The 16,454-nt window shown below is 40.7% G+C and overlaps 1 protein-coding gene across 1 annotated transcript in view; it reads left to right on the top strand.

Annotated features, from left to right (window-relative positions):
* The window catches only part of Pop1 (POP1 ribonuclease P/MRP subunit), a 76,888-nt gene that overhangs the window by 19,940 nt on the left and 40,494 nt on the right, over window positions 1–16,454 (top strand). The window contains exons 3-4 of the mRNA XM_067135428.2: window positions 7,413–7,531; window positions 13,677–13,919. Of these exons, the coding sequence (XP_066991529.2) occupies window positions 7,413–7,531; window positions 13,677–13,919 (362 nt within the window). The remainder of the gene's footprint in view (window positions 1–7,412; window positions 7,532–13,676; window positions 13,920–16,454) is intronic.

Raw genomic sequence — 16,454 nt, 5'->3', positions numbered from 1 at the left:
CTTCTTAGATCTGACAGCTGCATATGACACCGTGTGGCAAGAAAAGCTGCTCCTCAAATTTATCAGCATCATCCCTTGCCTGAAACTCTCCACATTACTCAGTAACATGCTGAGTAATAGGTACTTTCAGATTTTTTCGGAATACTCCAGAAGTAAAGTACATAAGATAAATGGTGGACTCCCTCAGGGCTCTGTATTGGCCCCTCTTCTATTCTACCTGCACACATATGACCTCCTAGTAACCAAATCCAGAAAATTCATCTACGCAGATGACATCGCATTGGTCGCCCAACACTAATGCTTCGATGAGTCTGGATCGATGCTTACATCAGACTTAAAGATTCTAGACAGTTAGTTTTGTCAGAACAACCTTAGGCCAGACCCTCAGAAAACTGTTGTGTCTACCTTCCACTTGCAGAATAGAAGTGTCGGGTACAAACCAACCATACCATTCAGAGGAGACCATCTACGGTATTGTAGTAACCCAAGATACCTGGGAGTCACCCTGCGCAGGTCCTTGACCTACAGGAATCACCTCTGTAATGTGTCAGCCTAGATCAAGACCATGAATAACATCCTCCAAAAGCTGGTGGGTGCATCCTGGGGTGCTAATGGTCAAATCCTAGATCCACTGCTCTTGCACTTTCCTATTCCATCGCTGAATATTGCTGCTCAACCTGGCTTAACAGTGCTCACACTGGATTAGTAGACACCCAGCTGAACCAAGCAGTGCGTATCATTACAGGGTGCATCCGACCAATTAACACACACTGGCTTCTCACCCTAAGCCACGTACCACCTCCATCCCTAAGAAGATCACAGTTACTGCTTAACTTATGGAAGAAAATAGAAAACAATCCTCACCTCCCTATTCATTCTGGCATAGCAGCTTCTCCAGCTTAACGACTGAAATCCAGACACCCTTCTTGGCGTACTGCAGTGAATCTACAGGACACCTCCTTTAATGTGTTGGACACCTGGAAAGAACAATGGCAACAGCAATCCTCGTTACCACATCATTGCATCATTGAGAACCCCTGCAAGTGCCCAGATGGATTTTCCCTTCCCAGACGGCAGTGGAGGATGCTAAACTGAAAAACTGAATTAGGACCGGCCAAGGTAGATGTAGAGCCACTCTCTTCAAATGGGGATGGAAGACATCACCACAATGTGACTATGGAGAAGAGGAGCAGACAGTGGATCACATTGCATTTGAGTGTCCTTTGCATGCTTATAGGGGCTCTATAGAGGACTTACACTGTGTTTCAAGCAAAGCTCTTTTCTGGCTCTCAACTTTTGATATGGAACTTTAGTTATAACTTGAGATGGTAGTTGTACATATTGTATATAATATTGTATTCATTATACACTAAATGAAATAAAATAATTGGGAAGCAAGACAAAACGCATGCGAGGCAGTACGTGTGTATCAGGAACGGTATCCCGACAGGTGACACCCGGCTGCTACGACATTCCGCCATGTTGCACGATAGGTGAACACCAGTCCGCCGTCCGTCTGGTGAATACTGCATAAACATAAATTTCACCCATACCATCGTGAGCTAAACCAAGAGTTCCATGGGCAGGATTTCGAAGCTCAAATGAAGTTCTGTTGGTGGCTATTAGGCAGGCTGGACAATGATGCAGCATTCGTATTGCATGTCTTGTTCTCGAACGAATCGCGCTTCCACAATAATGGGAACGTCAATCGCCACAACAGGCACTATTGGAGTCCGGACAATCCTCACTGGGTACGACAGGTGGCCCTTCAAGTACGATGGGGAGTGAATGTTTGGTTTGGAATCTTGGGAAATCGCGTGATTGGACCTTGTTTCTTTGAGGGCGATTGGACGGGCCCACGCTACCTGCACTTTCTGCGTCAGGAACTCCCACTGCTGCTGGAGGATGTGCCTTTGCACGATCGTTTGACAATGTGGTTGAAACAGGATGGAGCTCCACCACATTCGACTTTGCTTGTTCGTAACCATCTGAACGCGGAACTGCCAGGAAAATGGATAGGACGAGGAGGCCCTGTTTCTTGGCCCACCAGATCACTAGATTTAATGCCGTTAGACTTCTTCGTGTGGGGACATTTAAAGAACGTCGTTTACACTCAAGCACTGGAAAACCCCGACCAGATCCAGCAACTCATCACGGACGCCTGCCGAGTAGTTACAGCTGGAATGCTTCAGCACGCAATACGATCTATTGGACACTAGGCCCGAAGGAGCATAAACTAAAGCGGTCATCACATGGAGCATTTGATGCGATAAAACATTGTCAGGGCAGTTGTGTTCCTATTATTTCCGGTCTGTATGTGTCCAGCCTGCTAACTAATCTTAGGGCCACAAACTACTGGTGGGACATTCGATTAATTTTACGGAATTCATTCATTTGATTCCGTTCATGTTACTGAATCGATACAGTGATCCGATTCATGGCACATTAGAGTCACCGCTCCTACTGCATCTGAGTAGTATGTACTGGTAAGACAGTAGCAACAGCATTCAGTGCTCGCTGCTGCTATCTGGTTTTCATACTACGAACTCCTTTCTTAGAAAAAAATGTGAGTCACTCTAATACATCAAAGGTTTCTGGCGACACAGGATGGGAAAGGTCTGGGATTAGGAAGGTAGCAGCCATGGCCATAATTAAGGTACAGTCCCAGCATTTCCTGGTGTAAAAATGGGGAAACTACAGAAATCCATCTTAACGGCTGCCGATGGTGGGATTCGAACCCACCATCCCCCGAATACAACCGCATAGCAACGTGATACTAACCGCACGTCCAACTCGCTCGGTCATTTTTGAAAATATGTATTTTTCTATCAGCTGAGGGTTTTTTAAATCATCATATTTTGTATAGGCTACCCGAGATGTACAGTAGCCCACTGGTTTTCTGATTCAACATACTGTTGGTTAAGTTATTGTGTCATTCGGCTCACTTACTGTCCACATATGATTGAAGTCTTGTGCAATGATGTGACATACGAACTGAGAGAATACTGAGCCGTTCTTCCCAATATAAAACAGGTGCTTTTGAGTGGTCATGAGCATGACTCATAGTCATAGGGCAGGCTAGAGTCGAGTTTAATTAATTGTCAAATGTCAACTAAGTTATAATACTAAGATTCATTAAACTAATTAATAGTATAATCTAATAACCTACCTACTTACTAGCTACTTTACAATTATGTTTTGACTACCTTTTTAACACTGCAATTAAATCCATCTAGTATTTAAACCGCGCTGTAAGAAGAGGTTAGTGAATGCAAGTGGGTATTATTCTCAAATGAGCTGAGCTCGAGAGTCCATTATAGCATACGATTCTTTTAGTGTACCATGGCTCTATATGTATTGCTTCAGAGGAAGTTCGGCTCCCCGCTAATTTCCAGTGTACCGATAATGAACCGTGTGTTTTGTCTCACTGATCCGTGAATGCGTACGATTCTTTCGGTGTGCTATGGCTCACTGTATGTCTCACTGCAGCAGAAGCTTGGCTCTCCGCCCGTGTCCAGTGTACTGCTAGTGAGCCGTGAGTGCGCCACTGACCACTGTCTGCTGGGAGTAAGCTGAATCGTGTGCTGTGAGCTTGCTGTTCCTGTAAATCGATTCACTCGGACACTTGAATGAATCGATACACTGCTTCGAATCATGCATTCAGTAACCAACACTACCACAAACACATTCATTCACACACAATTTGCATGAAAGTGGGTATTGAACTTACATTGCATGCGGTACATATTAAACAAATATTTAAAAAATTTGTAATGTTTGTCCCGGACTTGAACCTCCCACCTGACATGCAAGCCCACTCTGCCACGCCTTTACCAACTATACTACGGTCCCTTACGGCACACTGGGCAGCTTATAGCAAGTATTACGTTTACTGCGGTCACAATATCAATTTAGTGTTTTGCCTGCGTGTCAGGTTCATATGAACTAGAAGGCACACGCATGTGTTCCAGTGTTTAATATGAGTATAACATTACGGCATCCTATCATGGTGGTTACAAGATATTAGAATCAGACAGACTGTCGGCCTGAATTTTTTTGACACAGTGTTTTCATCCTGTTTTTGAATTGTTATCAAACTGTAAAATTTTTTGACTAAGAGGTCCGCAACCTCACTATGTGCGCTTATGTTCATTTCCATCTGTATCATTTGTTTTCATTTCTTTTCTTTTTAGGTTGAACACCCTTTTTAGATTCAATTATGTTTTATATTAACCTTTTTTCACTGAATTTGTCTCAGCAACTTGTTTATTGCTCCATCTGATGATGTAAATGTTGTATATTGTGCTGCTTTTATTTCCATCATGTCTCTTTTGCTTTTCATTCCTTCATTATGTTTTTGGCACATTTTTAGCTTGTATTATGTAAATTACTTTAACCCCCTCTTATTTCACTGAAGATGGCTCAAACGAGTTGAAACATGTTTGAATTTTATTACTCCATATAATGATGGTATTATGAATTATGTATGTATTGAATTAGGAGGATACATTTAATTTTTCCTTTGTAAAGTGACTATTACGGTGAGGTGATAAATACTAAGATATCCAGTTGTGTTGTCTGAGCATACCAGCAGGGCAGATGTTTTCAGGACGGAATTAATATTGCGGGTTGCATAAAACTACATTGGAAGGTGCGGCTGAATCATGCTGTATAGTTAACATAGTTACAAGCTCCCCCAACAAATCGGATCTCCAAGTCACCATAGTGAGACTTAAGAAATATGTCGAATCTAATAACCTCACAATGAATACAAACGAGACAGTGCAAATGACCTTCAGAAAAGGAGGGAAGATTGATGCAGATGATAAAATGATGTACAAAGGGGGGCGGGGAGAGCTTGAGTTTGTGAACTCTTTCAAATACCAAGGGATCACAGTACAGACTACAATATTCTCGTTCACAAAGCATGTTAAGGGAAAGGTTAGCCGGCAGTCATCAGGACCATGCATGACGTCGAAGAGCCTTTCATGCTATCACTAATCACAGGGTCCTGGGTTTGATTCCAGGCCAGGTCGGGGATTTTAACCTTGATTGGTTAATTCCAGTGGCTCGAGGGCTTGGTGGTTGTGTTGTCTCCAACATCCCTGCAACTCACATACCACACATATCACTATCCTCCACCACAATAACACGCAGTTACCTACACATGGCAGATGCCATCCACCCTCATCGGAGGGTCTGCTTTACAAGGGCTGAACCCGGTTAGAAAGAGCCACATGAAATTAAATTAACTTATCTCAGGGATGACCATATTCTATGCCAAGGCACTTCCAGTACTAACTTAAGGGCTGGAATTAATCTGGAACCAACTTACAAGCACTGACCTCACTTGCATTGAAAACATGAAGGCCAGGTTTATAAAAAGGATTTTAGGCATATAAAAAATTGCTGCCATCCTGATTGGCCTGCTAACTAGCATGAGAAACTTTCCTTGTAGAAAAAGACAGAAATGATGTTACCATCTAACCAGCAGGAAACAGAATTCTTGAGAATCAGATGGAGGAATTGAGCAGAAATTGATCCAGATTTCTACTTTGCTGGTGCTGTTGTATAGAAATTACACTGGACCAAATGACATCATGAGAAATGCACTGAATAGACTAGCTGTTCATGGTTTTCACCATTTGATGTGTGTATGATCAAGTTTCCATGAGTCAAGTGTGGAGTGCATGTATATGAACTGTGTGGCAACCACTGTGAACATTGCCATTTCAGTAAAAGCAACAAAAGAACAAAGTTACTACCATATTAGATTATAGTAAACGTTAATGCACATTTATGTGTGCTATGCTGTTATAACAAATAAACAAATATTTTTCTATTCTTTCTTCCAGCCATGTTCCATTTGGTATCCCACTACCTCTGAGCATACTTGATTTTGTTTCTCCACTTTTAACTTAAGTTCATTCATTTTAAACTTATTGTTCACCATGTAATTTTTCCTTTTACTTGCCTTTGCTCTATTCAGACTGCTAATTGCAAGGGCTTCTGGACTCAACAGTGAAGAATTGCCTCCATTAGTTGGGTATTTATATTTCCTTGGAATTAGGGGCTGCTTAGACAAGGCAGTAAATACATGTTTGGTTCACCTGAAGGATAGAGGATACATCAGGAAGTAAAAAAATTGTTCTTTTGGAGAGGCACATTGCTCTTGGATTCACTTAGTCTACAGGACCCGCCTTCACCGGGATAGAGTAGATTTGTTTTACTTTGGCCTTGAATTTTCACCTGTATATACAGTACATAATATCTGGATGTGCAAAGTTGTTTCAGTAGTAAGGGGTTTACAAACTTTCTAGACATAACAGTTATTTTTAAAAAAAAGTTTCTTCACTTAATAAAATCTGATTGCTTAGTGCCTGCTGAAAGAAAGGAATGTCAATGGTAGAAGAGCTTTAGTTGGAAAATATGAGCTACCAGTATTCACCTAATGTTTTAGCACTTTCTATATGGTTTCATGGTTTCTATATGGTTTTCACCTTCCTTTTCTGGGAGTTTGGGCTCAACTGCTGAATGTTTTTCAGATGACAATCAAGTCTTCACATAAGGTAGTGGATCAAACTGCTGCAGTATGGGTCCCATAAGGGTAGTAAACATTAAGTCTTCTGCATGTTTCATGAAAATGTTACTTTTAATAACATTCACAATTTAATTCATTGAGTTGATGGCTCATTCACTCTCTGTTGTGGATGCTGCAGTAGTGTTGACCCGCTGACCAAAGGAGGGGAGAGATAATCTGGTTTTTACTGTTCTAAGACATGCAAGCCTACTAGGCATAACCAAGAATACTACTTAAGTGGGAGTCACAAAATGACAGTAGGGTCAAAATCTGAAGCAGTAAGTGATTAAAAAAAGAAACTATATTAATATAATACTCATGAGTGTAGACATGTGTCACCACTTTCTAACATGTTAGAAACCTCCAATACCCATTTGGTAATTTTTTCGAACTACCGGTGATGTCTCAACTAAACACCTGAATGGCAGCCGTGATGCCATAAATGTAATTTTTGTAAGTTATTGATAAAGAATGCTATTGGCAATAAGTTTATTAAGTTTTCAATGTCTGTTGAAGATGTTATATTAAGCAGTTTGTGCTGCTTTTTTTAATTATAAAAAATGACTTTATCTTTCTTCTTATGGTTTTTCATACCATTATTTTATAATTATTTTCCCCTTATAATAAACTATCTCAGTTATTTCTGCAGTCCCTGGAGCCAACTTGTCTCATTTCATGTTTTGTCAGGATTGGGAGGTTCAAGGCCAGATGCCCTTCCTGACATTAACAATTTGCTCCTGTAAAAAAATGATATATTTTGGTCTCTCACCCTTATTAAGATATAAACCGAGTTGTCCTTAGAGAGTTTTTTTAATCATTTTTCTGTTAACAGAGGATCCCCAGAAGACAGCGCTGGTGTTCCAGAGACTACCCAAAATCATGAGACGACGAGTGATGAGTCACAACGCCAAGAGGATGCCTAGGAGATTGCGAGAAATTCATCTCAATCAGGTCAGGAGTTCTGTTGTCTTCAGTGTTTGTAACAATGATTGGCATAAGTAAATTTTAAAATATTATATACATACTAGACAGAGAGCTAGATTTAGATCTTTCAATTATAGATTTTTAAATTTTTATACTTGAGTTGTAAACTGTATATTTACAAAGTGGAAATTTACAATGGCAGTTATTACACTTCTCTTCCCCTTCTCGCAGCCATACGTGCTTGTTCAGATACTGTATAGTTAATGTTAAATGCCTAGCTGTCATTATCTGCCATTTACTGATTTTATGTGAGAATGGTGGTGTAGTTTTGTACAGTTGAGAACGAGTGAAAGATGAATTCATGGAATGTTTAAGTACATCATCATCATATTTTAAAGGCTAAGCCTTGTCACTGCAGCCACAGATGTCTATCTTGAGCCAGTCTTTTCAACTCAGCGTAGGTCGTGCACTTTATCGTCAGAAGCAGGTTCTTGAAATAAGACACTCTGGGTCGTCCTCTTCCTCTTTTTCCAGCAAATCTTCCTTCAGTGGTGTTCCAAAGAAACTCCTCATGCTGCAGAATGTGACCAATAAATTTTATTTTCTGTTTTTCAATTTCAGTTATCAGATTCCATTCTTCTCCTATCTCTCTAAGGACTGTGGTGTTGCTCTTCATTTCAGTCCAACTTATCCTCTGCCTTCTTCTCCAGATCCACATTTCATTTGCCTCAAGCCTTTTCTTTTCTTGCATTCCTAATGTCCAGCTTTCGCAACCATACAGAAGCACGCTCCACACAAAGGCCTTCCGAGTTTGAATATCTATCTGTTTGTTGGCTAGCAGGTGCTTTTTATCTTGGAATGCTCTCTTTGCCATTGCTATCCTCTTCGTGACGTCTGATACGCTCTGATTATCACTCGTGATCTGGGTTCCTAGGTAGCAAAACTGTTTCATTTGTTCATTATATATCAATTGTGTATAATTATAGGTGTTTTCTCGTATTTACATATTGTCATGGTTTTTGTTTTCCTTGTATTAGTTTTGAGGTTCCATTTGCCTAAAGTTTCTGCTAATATATTGATCATTCTCTGCATACTTTTGCCTGTTTCTGCTAGTATGGCAATATCATCAGCAAATCTTATAGAGTGTACTTGTTTGCCATTAATTTGATCCAGTTGTTTTCTCCTTCATGACTGTGATGACTTCTTCGATGAACATATTGAAGAGATAAGGAGAGAGTGGACATCCTTGCCTAACTCCTCTTCTTATTGTGGCTTTTTTTTTTTTTTTTTGCCCCATTGATTTCTAAATCAGTGTCCTACATTCTGGTACAAGTTAAATTAGTTCAGTATTCATTTAGATTCATTCTTAAATGCTTATCCTTCATGTGTGAAAGTATAGAATCAAACATAGCTGAGTTGGATGGCTTTTAGTGATGTTTAGTACAATCTCTAAATCTACATTTTTAAAACCCCTCCTGTGAAAAAAATTATTCTTTATTTCTTAAGATGGTGTTTAAATATGGGTGGGGGCAAGTGAGGGACTGTCCTGCTGGGTTTACATGACATTGCTGGCACAGATCTGACTGTCACAAGGTTAGGGGCATGGGTTTGAACTCCACTGCCAGCAACCCTGAAGATGGTTTTCCGTGGTTTCCCATTTTCACACCAGGCAAATGCTGGGGCTGTACATGAATTAAGGCCATCGTTGCCTCCTTCCCACTCCTAGGCCTTTCATATCCCATCCTTGACATAAGACCTATCTGTGTCGGTGCGACATGAAGCAAATTGTAAAAAAAAAAAAGTCTGACTTTGAGTGGAATGAAAAACATGTTAGCTGTTTGATTCAGTACAATTTTATGTACAAGTGACCAACTATAATTACAGGTAAAGACAAATGGCATCGTAGTGGGCAGTTATGTCAAAAATAAATAACAACTGATTAACTGATTTTATCTTTACAGCTGTTATGTTATTGATATTATTTATTGCATACTACATTCCAGGTAGGGTGGTATTGAACGAGTCTTCACCATCATTGTCTGTCCAGAAATGCCCCCTCTCTCACCACTGACTTCCAATTCTCTGCTCTTCTCTCTGCATCCTCTCTTAGCTAGGGTGGTCATCTCCTAGGTCTTCCCCCTGGCCTTCTTCCTTCGACCCTTCTGTCTAGGCATGAACGAAGGTGTTCTTGTGCCAGACATTCGCTTTACATATCCATTCTATATTAGTCTGAAAGTCCTTAGCTTTTCTTTTATTGAATCCACTTTCAGTTCCATTCTGATGTCATTGTTCCTGACATGGCCCTCACATGGTTTTTGGAGGGTAGATCATAGAAACTTCATTTCGCATGCCTGCAGTTTACAAACTTCTCTCTCTGACAGTAAATATCTTACGAGGTTGTAGAAGTTTGAAATGCTAGCCACTCTGTTTACTATTTCTTTATCTGCAGTACCCCTCCTGGAAATCATGCTGCTTTGGTATTTGAATTCCTGTACACATTGAATGTTTTCATATTTTAATGCCGTTTAATAATTACTAGTTGAACCAATGTTAACTGAAGATGATAATTACAGTTAGGCTTGGTTCTTTAAAAATATTGGTTGAGAGGCCCTCCCAATCAAAAAGTCACATTTTCAAAATGATACATTAGAGGGGTGCTTAGCTCGCCCCATCCTTGCCTTGCAACAGTTCTTAGTACGGCTAAGTTTGACACGCATAAACCAATATTGTTTACGACCTATAGACACCATTTTCTATTTTTTTTTTTTTTTTTTTTTCCATTCCATTTTCTCTTCCTTACTACAAGACCATTGGTGGCTAATAGGAGGGTTGGGGCAAACGTCATTGCAACGGTTTTTTTTTCTTGCAGATATGTGAGCGGATCACTTAACTGCTATTTGTCGCATGGAAGCTATGCAGGCATAGTGTGTACCATACTTGCTCGCATGTAACTCACCTCCACGTATTTGAAATTGCAGGAAAAATCCCCACACATAACTCACATTAATTTCTGCTGTCATAAAGACATACGGCACTTTCACAAAATAAAGTTTGGCTATTTCGTAGTCCTGCCTGCATTAAATATTGGGACTGTACCAATTGTTGTTATGGTACTTTGTATGTGACAGTACAAGGAGAAGCTGCATTTTTTCCTACCTGCAGAACGGTTGAGACTGGCTGTTGTAACAAAAATACCTAACTCGCAAACCCCCGCCCCAAGGCCGCATTTCTAGCCAGTCAGTCACACTCAGCCATCCCTCTCACTCTTCCGTCTTTGTCAGTATGCTTATCACTAACCGTCCGGCAGAGCTGATCACTTGAACTGGGAGTGTTTCCCTGTCCAAGCAGTCAAGTGATCACGGTATTAGGTATCGTCCGTCTGTTGTATTGTCGACAAGTACCAGTATTCTGTCTTCATGTTTCATTGTTGTTTCGCCATTTAATTTTCTTGTGTAGATCAATCTTTAAGTTATGGAGAAATGTGGGAATTATGCGGCTTGGTTTAAACTCAAAGTGATAAAATATGCTGAAGAACATGGTAACAAAGCTGTCAGTCGAGAATTCAGTGTGACTTTAATGTTCGCTACTGGCGTAAACAGAAAGCTGCGCTAGAAACTGCCAACCGAACACGTAAGGTATTCAGAGGGCCGAAAACTAGTAAGTTTCTTGAGCTGGAAGATCAGGTGCTTCATTACGTTACAGAGTTGCAAAATGATGGCTTTAGTTTCTCGCACAAGATGCTACATTTCAAAGCGCGTGAACTAGTGATTAAAGGAGGAATCAGCTGTTCGGATCTGAAAGTGAGCCAGGGTTGGATCCATAGATTCATGACACGAAAGGGATTGTGTCTGCAAAGGTGAACATCTCTGTGTCAGAGAATGCCAAGCGATTTCAGCGACAAAATCATCGATTTTCATCACCATGTAATAGCAATACAGAAGAAAAACAATTACCTCTTATCTCAAATTGGCATTGCAGATCAAACCCCGATAAACTTCAACATGATGATATAGATGTTGATTCCCATAGGGAATCTGAAATATTTGTCCTGAATGAGCAAATTTATAATACCAATATAAATGGTCCATTATTGGACATTATAAATTTTCCAGCTAGCTCATTCTTGGTTGCCAGCGTTTCGCGTGTGCTAGGGTGGGCTCATCAGTTGGTACCTAGCACACCTACCAATACGCTGGCTAGTGCATACCGTGGAGGCCACTGCGTAGGCTAACTGGAGCCACCAGCAGTGCCAATGCACTAAGAGACTTTGTCTCATCACTAAAAATTGATGCCTGCTTGGCCATCAGATGATATAGATGTTGATTCCCATAGGGAATCTGAAATATTTGTCCTGAATGAGCAAATTTATAATACCAATATAAATGGTCCATTATTGGACATTATAATTTTTTTTTTTTTAATGTCCAATAACGGACCATTTATATTGGTATTATAAATTTGCTCATTCAGGACAAATATTTCAGATTCCCTATGGGAATCAACATCTATATCATCTGATGGCCAAGCAGGCATCAATTTTTAGTGATGAGACAAAGTCTCTTAGTGCATTGGCACTGCCGGTGGCTCCAGTTAGCCTACGCAGTGGCCTCCACGGTATGCACTAGCCAGCGTATTGGTAGGTGTGCTAGGTACCAACTGATGAGCCCACCCTAGCACACGAGGGCGAAACGCTGGCAACCAAGAATGAGCTAGCTGGAAAATTTATAATGTCCAATAACGGACCATTTATATTGGTATTATAAACTTCAACATACCATACAATAGCACCATCAACAAGAAGGGAGAATCTAGTGTGCTTGTATGTCCAACTGGGTGTGAAAAACAGCGTTCCACTGTCATGCTAGCAGTAACCACAGACAGAAGAAAATTGCCACCATAGGTTATTTTCAAAAGAAAAACCGTGCCTAAAGTGAAGTTTCCCAAAGGCATTCATGTACGGGTTCAAGAGAAAGGATGGATGGATACAGCTCTTGTCCAGGACTGGGTCCGTACGGTGTGGGGCACTGCTTCAATGCCCAACAATGCTTGTGTGGGAAAGTTTCCGCAGACACTTGGTGGGAGATACGAAGAAACGTCTTCAGGAAATGAAAACTGATCTCGTAATTCCTGGTGGACTCACACATTGTCTACAGCCCTTAGATGTTTCCATCAACAAGCCCTTCAAGGAGAACATATGTAAATTCTACGCCGAATGGATGGCAGAAGAGGAGCATGAGCTGACGCCAGCAGTCAAAATAAAGAGGTCATCAGTTGAACTCGTGTGTGATTGGGTTATGGGGGCATAGGTTATGGTGTTGACAAACATTATTGTGAAGATGGGCATTGCAAATGCATTGGACAGGAAGTCAGGAGGATGCAGTATGGGATGGTGACCAGAATGATGCAGAATAGCTCAGAGTTTTAAGGCAGTGGCATTGAATAGGGTAAGTATGCCAGTTGTCTTGTTTCAGTAGCCTAATGCAAATTTTACATTTTTTTCGGGAATACGATCTTTCACACTCCAATCCCTGCATATATCATACACTGAAAATGTTCACACTTGTTTTTGGTCAAAAAGTGCGAGTTATATGCGAGCAAATACTGTATTCACAACAGCCGATGGCTCTGTAATTGCTGGTAGTAGCTCATAGAGAGCTGTGAAATCAGTTGTGTGGCAACCATCGTGCGAGATGAATTCATGAATTATTTGGGTAAAGGAAAAAAATGCTCAGAGTGAGAATTGAACCTGAAACGTCATACTCATGAATTCGGAACGCTACCACCTCGGCCTCCCCGCAGGTTGTGAGTGGATGATGCTTTTTAATATGTAAACTGCTATAAATATGTTTGAGCATTTTATTTCGAGCTCTTGTTTTACATTTTATTTTACTAGCTAGCCAGTGCACCCTAATCTTTAATATAACACTACATTGAGGGTACATTCATTACCACTACACAAAGCCTGCTCGTAAAGTCAATTTCCCATGTAGTGCCTTCCTGTTGTAAGGTGATTTGGACATGTTAAAAAAATAGGAGAGAACAGTATTGAAGTGGATGTTGGAAGCTAAGATTGAAGAAATGAGAAGATGATGTAGTAGTAATTTGTAGTGACAGGAAGCCAATAAATAGATTGCTTAGTACTTGGAAATGAATTGTTCTTATTTCATTATAGCTTGAAAAGAGTGGATTTCCTCCTAAGTCAAAGAGGCCCAGCAGGAAACATAGACGCCGTCCTCAGAACTTGCTCTTGGAGTATAACCGCCGCAAGAGAAAGTTTGCCTGGCTAGAAACTCACATTTGGCATGCCAAGAGATTCCACATGGTGCAAAAGTGGGGCTACAAGTTAGCCAACTTTCCTAATGATAAGACCTATCGAGCATGTTATCGTGCCAGTGCCAACCATTGCTTGTTACAGGTAATACATTTTTATTATGGAATGCCTTGTCCATGACTGTGAATTAATTCTTTATTAAATAATACAAGCTGTTACCAATCACAGGTTTTATTACATTATTTAATCCACTATGCATTTCAGAGACTTTGCTCCATTATCTGGATGTTGACCACTACCCTATTTGAAAATCATCATCATCATCATCATCATCATCATCAATTCTCCACTCCAGCAGGCCAGGTGTGGGAATGAACAATCTGCTCCCGAGACTTATTCTGTTATCGTTGAAAGCAATTCCTCATTTTTTTCTCCTCTGCTGATTTGCTATCCCTAATACAGTCAAAGATTTTTCTGGGGAGTGAACTCCCTTAGCCTTTAGTAGTCCCCTATTCCATCTACAAGGCAGCAGATTGAATACTGAAATGCCTCATCTGTGCTGTTATGAAGATCTCTTTCTCTGCCGAAGCTGCCAAGTTACTGACTTCACTGTAACCTTGGCAAGGAGTCCTTACAATGTGCTGCTAGCTGGACCAAGGTTTTTTAAAGTGATACCAAGCAAGTGGCTGTGCAGTTTGGGTCACGTAGCTGTCAGCTTGCATTCAGGATATAGTGGATTTTAACCCCACTGTCAGCAGACCTGAAGATGGTTTTCTGTGTTTTCTCATTTTCACACCAGGAAAATGCTGGGGGCTGTACCTTAATTAAGGCGACGGTCACTTCCATCCTACTCCTAGTCTTTTCCTGTCCCATCGTTATCATCTGTGTCAGTGCGATGTAAAGCAAATTATAGAAAGTAATTTAAAGAGGTGATACTGCTCTGTTCCTTGCCATTTATCGTACCTTGTGACTGGCAGAGCCTGGACTCCTGTATACTGGGCCCAGGTAAGTGGGTATTTGAAATGCATTTTAAACTTAGTAGATCATATTGAGTGCAGATAGTTTATGCTGAAGAGATGTTTGGTACAGAACAAGAAATGGACAACTGGACTCCAGTGGAATCCGAATCCACAACCTTCTGATTTTGCGTTGGATGCTCTACCGTTTGAGATATGATGGGCTTGGGCATATTTGTTCTACTTGAATGAATCTGAGCTACAGGTTTGGCAGTAGTGCTATCACAACTATAGAGTACACGTTTATTACCCATTGTGGATCAGTTTAAGTGAATATTGTACAAGCGTGCACTCTACAGTTGTGCCAGACCTGTAACTGAGATACTTTCCACCAGAACAAATATGACTTAGGCCACCATAGTTCAAATGGTAGAGCATCCGATGTGAAATAGGAAGGTTGTTGGTTTGGATCCCATTGGGCCATTTTTGTTCTGTGTTTAACATCTCTTCAGCATGTACTATATGTACTCAACATGAACTATATTAAGTTGAAAGTGTATCAAAAACCCACCAACCTGGGCCCAGTGTATAAAAATACTGTAGTTCAGCTGAGCAAGATTCAAAGAGTGGCTTGCCTGGCAATTACAAGAGCTTTTCAAAACAGCCCGAACTGTGTTGATGGAGGTGCTGTTCAACCTGATTCCACTTGATATTTTAATCGAGTGGGAGGCCAGGATAGCAGTCCATAGAATGCAACGGAGTTTTTGAACATCCCACATTCATTGTCAGGAATGTTTGCTGTAAGGGAAGTTGTAGGCGATCCCCATATTAAATATGCAATCAGACTATACAACCATAAAATACTATTCTAATAATAAATCATTAATAAGGTCATCATTGACCTCAACTATTGGAAGAAAAGAGCCTGTTTATCCTGAGGGTTCCTTGATCTGGTTTATGGATGGATCAAAAGCAGACTTGAGGGTATATGGAGTTGACCAAGAAGGAAAATGTGGCACAGTAATCCAGACTGAAATATACACAATCCTACAGAGCGCGTAAGACATAAGGAGAACTGCTTTTTTTTTTTTTTTTTTTTTTAGGGGCTTTACGTCGCACCGACACAGATAGGTCTTATGGCGATGATGGAATAGGCCTAGGAGTTGGAAGGAAGCGGCCGTGGCCTTAATTAAGGTACAGCCCCAGCATTTGCCTGGTGTGAAAATGAGAAACCACGGAAAACCATCTTCAGGGCTGCCGATAGTGGGATTCGAACCTACTATCTCCCGGATGCAAGCTCACAGCCGCGCGCCTCTACACGCACGGCCAAGGAGAGCTTTTAAAAACAAAAGGAACTTAATATTTTTAGATAGACAAGTAGCTCTTAGGGCTTTATTTGAGCCCCTAAGTGAGCTATAAACTGGTGGAAGAATGTCTTAATGCACTGTTGAACTTCGAGAACTCAGCAATGTCAATGTGTTGTGGGTACCAATTCACAGAGGCATTGAGAAAGGTGAAAAAGCTGATGAACCTGCTAGACAAGGATCAGGACTATGCTTAATAGGACTAGAACCAGCCCTTGGAATACCTAAGTATTCCATTAGGGAAGTCATTAGTAGCTTATCCTGGAATTAACACCTTAAAAGGTGGAAAATAACAGGCATCAAACGTGGGAAACCATTTATTAAAGGACCGTGCTGTAGAACTCGGTTAAGATTCTTAG

Source organism: Anabrus simplex, chromosome 1 (assembly GCF_040414725.1).
Source record: "Anabrus simplex isolate iqAnaSimp1 chromosome 1, ASM4041472v1, whole genome shotgun sequence".
NCBI lineage: Eukaryota > Metazoa > Arthropoda > Insecta > Orthoptera > Tettigoniidae > Anabrus > Anabrus simplex.
This window is presented reverse-complemented; position numbering and strand designations above follow the sequence as displayed.